This window comes from Natator depressus, chromosome 24 (assembly GCF_965152275.1).
Source record: "Natator depressus isolate rNatDep1 chromosome 24, rNatDep2.hap1, whole genome shotgun sequence".
NCBI classification, from domain to species: domain Eukaryota; kingdom Metazoa; phylum Chordata; order Testudines; family Cheloniidae; genus Natator; species Natator depressus.
In genome coordinates, this window is record NC_134257.1 from 17,666,359 (window position 1) to 17,675,112 (window position 8,754).

General features: G+C 51.8%; 1 protein-coding gene across 1 annotated transcript; it reads left to right on the forward strand.

The window, feature by feature from the left end:
* Positions 1–6,116: 6,116 nt before the first annotated feature.
* Positions 6,117–8,030, forward strand: HAMP (hepcidin antimicrobial peptide). Its single transcript, XM_074939119.1, has 3 exons — positions 6,117–6,194; positions 7,219–7,284; positions 7,926–8,030. The coding sequence occupies exons 1-3, from the start codon at positions 6,117–6,119 to the stop codon at positions 8,028–8,030; spliced, it is 249 nt and encodes an 82-aa protein (XP_074795220.1).
* The last annotated feature ends 724 nt before the right edge of the window (positions 8,031–8,754 follow it).

Genomic DNA, 8,754 nt, shown 5'->3' on the forward strand with positions numbered 1-8,754 from the left:
CTGTCCCCTGCCCTGGGGCCGGATCTGAGCCCCCCCAAAGGGGACAGGCCCCGTATCCTGCCCCCCTGAGCCAGCCCATCCCCTGCCCTGGGGCCGGATCTGAGCCCCTCCCTGGCCACCAGATGGGAGAGGCCCCGTGTCCCTCTCCCACCCCCCTGAGCCGGCCTGTCCCCTGCCCTGGGGCCGGATCAGAGCCCCCCAGAGGGGACAGGCCGGCTCACGGGTGCAGAGGGGCAGCGGGCCTGTCCCCTGCCCTGGGGCCAGATCAGAGCCCCCCTGAGCCGGCCTGTCCCCCCGGATCAGAGCCCTCCCAGAGAGGACAGGCCCCATGTCCCCCCCGAGCCGGTCTGTCCCCTGCCCTGGGGCCGGATCTGAGGCCCCCCAAAGGGGACAGGCCCCGTGTCCCCTCTGCCCCCCCTGATCCAGCCTGTCCCCTGCCATGGGGCCAGATCTGAGCCCCCCAGAGAGGCCAGGCCCCATGTCCCCTCTGACCCCCTGAGCCGGGCTGTGCCCTGCCCTGAGGCCGGATCTGAGCCCCCCCAGAGAGGACAGGCCCCATGTCCCCTCTGCCCCCCTGAGCCAGCCCATCCCCTGCCCTGGGGCCGGATCTGAGCCCCCCCCCCCCCGGCCACCAGAGGGGAGAGGCCCCGTGTCCCTCTCCCGCCCCCCTGATCCAGCCTGTCCCCTGCCCTGGGGCTGGATCTGAGGCCTCCCAAAGGGGACAGGCCCCATGTCCCATTTCCTGCACCCGTCTGTTGTGCATTGTGCTGTTGTCTCTCCCCCCTTCCTCATGCAGTGGGGCTGCCAAGGCCGCTGGCCCTGGGCGGGGCGCGTAGACGGGAAGATGTGTCGGCTGGCGCCTTCGGGTCTGCCGTGGGGCGCCGGAGCGGAGCCGGGCTTGGCGAGGGCTCGGCCGTGTCCGGGCAGCCAGCAGGCGATGAGCTGACCTCGTGGAGGGACAGCAAACAAAGTGTGCGATAGGGCTCTGAGCAAACAGCCCCCTGGAGCCAGGCACTGCCCCGTGATGCCAGAGCATCGTAATGGTGCCTTCGCCGGGTCTGGGCAGCACCTGGCACCACGGGGCCCTGATCTGAGCCGGGGCAGGGCCTGTCTCTCGCTGGGTCTGGGCAGCACCTGGCACATCAGGGCCCTGATCACAGCTGGGGCAGGGTCTGGGCAGCACCTGGCACAATGGGGCCCTGATCTCAGCCGGGGTAGGGCCTGTCTCTCGCTGGGTCTGGGCAGCACCTGGCACATCAGGGCCCTGATCTCAGCCGGGGTAGGGCCTGTCTCTCGCTGGGTCTGGGCAGCGCCTGGCACAACGGGGCCCTGATCTCAGCCAGGGCAGGGTCTGTCTCTCACTGGGTCCGGGCAGCACCTGGCACAATGGGGCCCTGATCTCAGCCGGGGTGGGCCTGTCTCTTGCTATGTGTCTGGGCAGCACCTGGCACGCCGGGACCCTGATCTCAGCCAGGGCAGGGTCTGTCTCTGGCTGCGTCTGGGCAGCGCCCGGCACAATTGGGCCATGATCCTCTGATTTTATGGTGGCACCTAGAGGGTGGCACAGAGGCTCAGGGGTAATCTAGTGTCTGAAACACCCCAGTTCAGGTCCCTCCGGCCTGGCTCCTCCATGCTGTGTAGATCGAACTCAGTGGGAGTTAGGTGCTAAAAGCCCCTCCTGGGGTATTGGGAGATTAAATATTGGGAGGTGCCCAGATGCTATGGGGTGTGGGGGGGGGCAGGCCTGGGACCCTCCAAACTGTTTGTCTGTTGTGGGTGGTCGCAGTTATGGAAAAGCGGCACGAGGCGAAGGCTAGAGTACAAGTTACTCCGTCTCTCCCGCCCAGCGAGGGCACCGCTGAAATCCCACCAAAAAGTGCCCCTGGTGGCAATAAATCCGAAGCAATGCAACGGCAAACAGCCCACGGGACTGTCCCACCTCACTGGCACCGCTGTAAAGCCGCATTGGGGTTTTTCTACCCATGTCACAGCCTGATTCCCTGGGAGAGCCCCAGCAAACCTCTGGTGAACTGAGCTAAGCAATCCCAGGGGAACCATCGCTACTGAAAGCCAGAAAAACTGGCATTTAGTTCTATGAATATGTTAACTCAGCTGCAGGTTAATTACTAGTCTAGTTAATGAATAGATCAGTTAGTAATTACTCTTTGAATTAACGTTAACTGTGTTATATACTAGTCAATTAGTGGAGAGGTTAATAATGTATTACTATCTTAATCGATATGTTAGCAATCGATTTATTAGCTAACCTAGTGACTGTATTTGTTTCCCTGCTATCGAGGTGATCAACATATCAGCAATTAATAGAGTAGTTATATTTTAATATGTTTATTTTATTATGTATTGTATTTAATGTGCCAAATAATTTAATTAAATAAAATAATTTTAAAATAAAATTAAATAGTCCAGTAGGTGATTAATAGATTACTTAATATAGTGTTTAGTTTAATAAATACACTAGCCAATTAATGGCAGAAGTTAGCCAGTCTTGTTTAATATGTTAGCTAGTTAATGCACTAGCCTATATGTATTATCAATCAATCGATTAACTTAATCAAAATAGTATGTGATTAATTCATATAATATAGAATACACTTGTGAGTTTATTAGAATGGAAGTTACTATAGTAGCAAGTTAATTAGCATAAGTTAATTAATACACTAGGCAACTGATTACCATATTCACCAATTATTATTTCTTTGTTAGTTGAATGATTTCTTTTGAGAGTACTAGAAACAAATTCTTGAAATCACTGAAATTTAAAAACCATTGAAATTTAAAAAGACACTTTCTGGCTCAGTAAAAATTCTCACTTTTTAAAAACGAATGTTTATTTGTTATGAAACTCACTAGAAAAAATCTGACCTCAGAGTAGCAGCCGTGTTAGTCTGGATCCGCAAAAGAACAGCAGGACTTGTGGGACCGTAGAGACTAACACATTTATTTGAGCAGAAGCTTTCGTGAGCTGAAGTGAGCTGTAGCTCACAAACGTTTATGCTCACATAAATTTGTTAGTCTCTAAGGTCCCACAAGTCCTCCTGTTCTTATGTAGAAAAAAATCTATGTAAGTATTTTAATTAATTCAATTTGAAAAATCCCAACTTAGCCATAAAAGTTGCAAAATGAAACTGCTTCCTAAAGAAAATTCAAATGCTTGTCAGTTCTGTTCATTAACTACTTTAATAATTAATATTGAACATTCTAGAAATTTGTATTTATTGTTTCTATTATGTAACACTGATTATTTTTGAAAATACTAGAAAAATGCAATTGAAATCATGTCAATTTCCACTGCCTATTGATTCAAATGATCCCCTGGGTATAATCAATGTACGTGCGCTAATTAGTTAGCGATTAAACTATGGGAATCGTGGAATACATTCCATTTCCCATCATTTTTTTCCAAAATATTTAAAGCTTTTCCTTTTCTCAGGCCAATAAAAATAATCATGTTTAATTAATTAATGAAACAAACAACTGAAAGACTTTGGGAATGGAAGTTTTTATTTAATTTCTTAAAAGACAAAAAAATTAATAAACCTCTTCATCGAATGTGAATACTTTAGGCATAAGAAGCCTAGAATCAAATAACTGAAAACCCTTTGCTACATTTGCCTTTTAAAAAGTCACAGGCAAAAGGTACAGCGTGCCTATTAACTGAATTAGTTCATTTGCTTTTGGCAAATACAAGAAACAAACAAACTAATTTAACCCATTGAAATTTAAATAAACTAAATTTTATTATTTTTTGAAACAAGAAGTCATTTTATACAGGTAGCAAAATTTCTCTCTCATTTGATTGATCCATTCATAGTTTTGGAGATTACTAGAAGCGAATGATTGAAATAAGGGAATAAATCGACGTTTGGCTGTTGTGTCGGATATTGCTAATGTCCTCTCTGCCTTTTGTTTAACGAAGCTGTCGCTGTAACTTTGTGAAGTCAGTGAATTTTCTTTTTAAACATGATTATTAAAAATACCATTCAAATCCTCCGAGTTTAGAGGACAGCATTTCTTTCTTTCTCTCTTTTTCTTCCTTTCTTTCTCTTTTTCTTCCTTTCTTCCTTTCTCCCTTTCTTTATATTGGGCGTTTGCAGAAATGTCTTGTTTAATCAATAAATCTTCAGGCTTTGCGGAACTGAGGCCATCGAAAGGAAATTTCCCTCGCTGGAAATTGTTTGTTGACAGTAACCGGAGAGAAAGGCAAGAGTTGCTCTTAGCAGTCGCGGGGTGACACACGCGTTTACCAAAGAACAAGCAACACACTTGCTTTGCACTTCGGCCCCGATCCTGCAAACATGTCCACAACAATCATCTGAACCTGAGGTACGTGTACCCCTGCGGGTACGCAGAGATCTTCCAGGGGGTACATCAGCTCTTCCAGGTATTTGCCTGGTTTCACACCAGGCTTCATAAAAGCACTCGTGAAGTCAGTACAAACTACAATTTCATACAGACACTGCCTTGTTTAAACTGCTCTATATACTGTCCTCTGAAATGCAAGTACAATTTTTATATTTCAAACGATTTATTTGATAAAGTCTATGGTAAAAATGAGAAAGGCAGCAACTTCTCAGTAGGAATGTGCTGTGACACTTTTGTGTTCTGATATCTGATTTTGTAAGCAGGTTGTTTTTAAATGAGGGGAAGCTTGGGGGTGCACAAGACAAAGCCGACTCCTGAAAGGGAATCGGTCGTCTGGAAAGGCTGAGCGATTCTGTGCAGCTCCGCAGAGCTATGGCTGATTCACACCAGCTGGGAATTGGGCCGGGCCCCGTTAATTCCAGTCGGGCTACGGACGATTGACACCAGCTGGGATCTGGCCCAGTGGATCTAGTAACCCATAAGTGTTTCCAAAGTTGGAATGTAAGACACAGCAGAGTGACTCAGGTTACGTACAGCATGACCCCCCCCCCCCCAACAATGAAATCCTTTAGCCCTGCTATAAACAGTCTGATCCTTTTTTAGGGCAGGTTTTGTGCGGGGGGTGGGGTGCTCTGAATGTCAGTGGGAAGTGGCAGCATGTCAGAGAAACTCTCCTGTGGAAATCACTAGCTTGATAATTGAGACTGAGTGAAGATTCCCCATTTAGTGCTTGACCAGAATCAAAATACCCACCTTGAAGAAATGTAGCCCCAGACTTGCCTGTTTAAAAGAGATCTAACCCAATGCTTTTTCCATCCAACGTGCCATTAACCTGCGGAACTCCTTGCCACATGATAGCCACTTAGGCCCACGTCTTAGCAGCACTGAAAACCATAAGGCTTGGCTCCTTACCTAGATAATATGAATCCCCATTTAGAATTACCAGGGTGAACTCGATCAAGGTGAGTTTGGGAATTGAGATAAACTAGGTTAGATGGGCCCTGGGTGGCTGTGCCTAGCTCATCACGATTATGTTCAAATTCTGGGATGATGGGTGATTAGGATCAATCGATCATTGCCCATTTAGGGCTCATTCGTAACAAGTGCTGTGATGGAAAACAGAATAAAGAGTTAATTTTTCCCCTTCAAAATGCTGCGGCCTAATTAGCTGGCCGGATCAATCCCCCATTTGATGCCAGGATCATCCTGGGCTGGGAGAAAAGTTGCAAAACTTGGGAGATTTACAAGAAAACCTGAGGTCATTCCCATCCCAGCCCCTCTCCGATCTCAGCTGCGGTGTTGCGGGGACAGACACCCTGACCGTGAAACTTACTGTAAGTGTTTTGAAATCTCATTGGGACAAACGCCAGGAGGGATTAAAGTCAAAGGCCTGGGACAATTAATGTCGCTCCACTTTGAAAGAGCAGTGCTGACTGACACCTGCTGGGATCTGGCCCCATTGACACCGGCTGGGGAGCCGGCCAATGGTATGCTGGAACTTTGAGCCCAGCTGCGATAACCGTATTGACGGGCTGTTTACGGTTTCCCTCTCCTCACCTGTCCTTTCTTGGCACGCGGGGGATTGGCTGCTCCGGGACCGGGGTGGGGATGGCTGGGCTATAAACGCAGCCCTGGGTCGGGGACCCAATGCAGCCACCAGCTCTGCCCTTTGGAGACACGACAGAGGAGCGGGGAAGAGGAGACAGAAAAATACAAGGCAGAAAAACATCACGATGAAGCTTCAAGTCACCTGCGTGATTCTCATCCTCGTCATCACCTCCGCCAAAAACTCCTGCTGCTTCCCAGGCCAGGTAAACGCTTCCCAGGCTCTTTCTTTCCTTTGTACGATGGTTGTACCAAGACGCCCCAGCTGAGATCAGGGACCCTTTGTGCCGGGCGCTGCCCGGATACACAGAGAGAGACCGTCCCTGCCCCAGCTGGGATCAGGGCCCTGTTGTGCCAGCTGTTGCCCAGACACAGTGAGAGACCATCCCTCTCCCAGCTGAGATCAGTGCCCCCTAGTTGCAGGCAGGATTATCAGCCCCTTTTTCCAGGCATGGGGAAACTGAGGCACAGAGCCACCAAGTAACTGGCTCAAGATCACATAGGCTCGCTGCTACAGAGCCGGGAACGGAACCCAGGTGTCTTGACTCTGAGCTCGTGAACTTGCCCAGCACTGGATTTCTTTAGGATTCATCTGACATGACATATCGTCTTTGCACACACATCCCCTCCACCCCCTGAACTTTATACCAGTCCCTGGACCTGCGCCCATGAAAAGCTCTGGGAAAGCTGCAGGGTCTGTCTGGAATCTCAGACAGATTTGTAGAAGGGGGAAACGGCTATTTCTCTTGCATCACAAATTGTCCAGATTGGTTTTTAACCAGTATCTCCTGTCTTCACAATATGAATGAGTTTATTCTGGAACAAACTCTATGTTCCTATTGGGGCAAAGACTGGTGGGCTACACAAGGGGCACGAAATGTGACGAGGAATATTTCTCCCACTGCCTTTTGAAGGAAAACTCTTTTCTAAAACTTATTTGCTCCTTTTTCACCAGCCTTTCCCATAGGTTTATGTTCTGAATCTGTGGCATTACATTGTGTCTACCAAAATGCAACGTAAATGTCCTGAGTTGAAGAAATGTGTGTGGCAAATTCGAGGAAGAACTGGGGATAGAACCCAGGAGTCCTGATTCCCAGCCCTCTCACCCACTAGACCCCACTCCCCTCCTAGAGCCAGGGATAAAACCAGCTGTCCCGGCTCCCAGCCCCGCCGCTCTAACCCACTGCACCCAACATAATGCTCAGGTCTGTTTTCTCCCTGTCTCTGCAGACAGCAAATCCTGCTGGCTTGTTAAGGCAACAAATGGAGCCCATACAAGAAACTCAGGGTCCGCAGGTAAGAACTGAACTCGGGGCCCCCCCTTGGCAGGCAGGACTGGCCCTCATGTCCCAGCGCGGCGCTAGGGGGCGCTGTGCTGCAGGGAGCGGGGCGGGGGCTCTCCCCTGGCAGGCAGGGCTGGCCCCGAAGGCTGCACGACCAGGAGCCCAGCCCCCGAGCCCACAGCCCCCCGGGACGGTTCTGGGCTAACTCAATGCCAGACACTAGGCCTATTAACGAGCCATCGCACTTCCCTTGTGGCAGGCCTGGGGCTAGAAACCCAGGAGTCCTGTCTCCCATCCCCCCACTCCCCAACCACTAGACCCCACTCCCCGCCCAGAGCCGCAGAGAGAACCCAGGAGTCCTGGCTCCCAGCCCCCCAACCACTAGACCCCACTCCCCTCCCAGAGCCGCAGAGAGAACCCAGGAGTCCTGGCTCCCAGCCCCCCAACCACTAGACCCCACTCCCCGCCCAGATCCGCAGAGAGAACCCAGGAGTCCTGGCTCCCAGCCCCCCAACCACTAGACCCCACTCCCCTCCCAGAGCCGCAGAGAGAACCCAGGAGTCCTGGCTCCCAGCCCCCCAACCACTAGACCTCACTCCCCCCGCCCTCGCTGGAGATTGAACCCAGGAGTCCTGACCTTCTTCTCCCCCGCAGGCCCCGCTCCGCCGCGCCAAGCGCTTCAACAGCCACTTCCCGATCTGCACCTACTGCTGCAACTGCTGCGGGAACCCGGGCTGCGGCCCCTGCTGTCGCACCTGAGCCCGCCGCGCAGCGCTAGGGGGCGCCCTCGCCCCCGGTCCGGCTCCCGGCCCCGGCTCCCGGCCGCGCCGCGTCTCCGCCCGGACCCCCCGCCCCGGACCCGCCTTATTTATTGCTTCCTTTGCTTCAGTCTCTGTTTGTTATTGGCCATTAAACGTGGGTTTTCAAGTCGGGAGCGTGTCGTCCTCGGTGCTGAATTGGACCCAGGAGTCCTGGCTCCCTCCCTTCCCCCCTCATTCTAACCAGGACTCTACAGAGGTGGCCGCAGCTCAGAGCCGGGCGAGCCGTGTGCCAGGGCTGGGCGGCTGGTCCCCAGCTGTCCCACCCCAGAGGTGGCTGCATCGCGGCACCGGCCGTTCTCTCTCATCACCCTCTTCCCAGTGCTTTGGTTCCCCTCGGGCCTGGGCGGTGAGTGTCCAGCCACAGCCGAGCGGCTCGAAGAGCGAGGGGAACCCCTGAGGGAAACCGAGGCAACCTCAAACTCTTCAGCCCGGGGAGAAGCTGGAAATGGCTTTTATTTAGCTGCAGCAGCGAAAGGGTTAACACAGACCGACCGGGTCGGCATAACTCTGTCTGGAGCAGTAGCTGCCTCCCAGGTGTATTAGCAGAGCCCAGAGTGGCCCCCACCTGAGGGGCGGGGGGGGGCCACAGCCCAGACACAGCCAGAGACAGGCCCTGCCCCAGCTGAGATCAGGGCCCGGTTCTGCCCACAGACAGCGAGAGA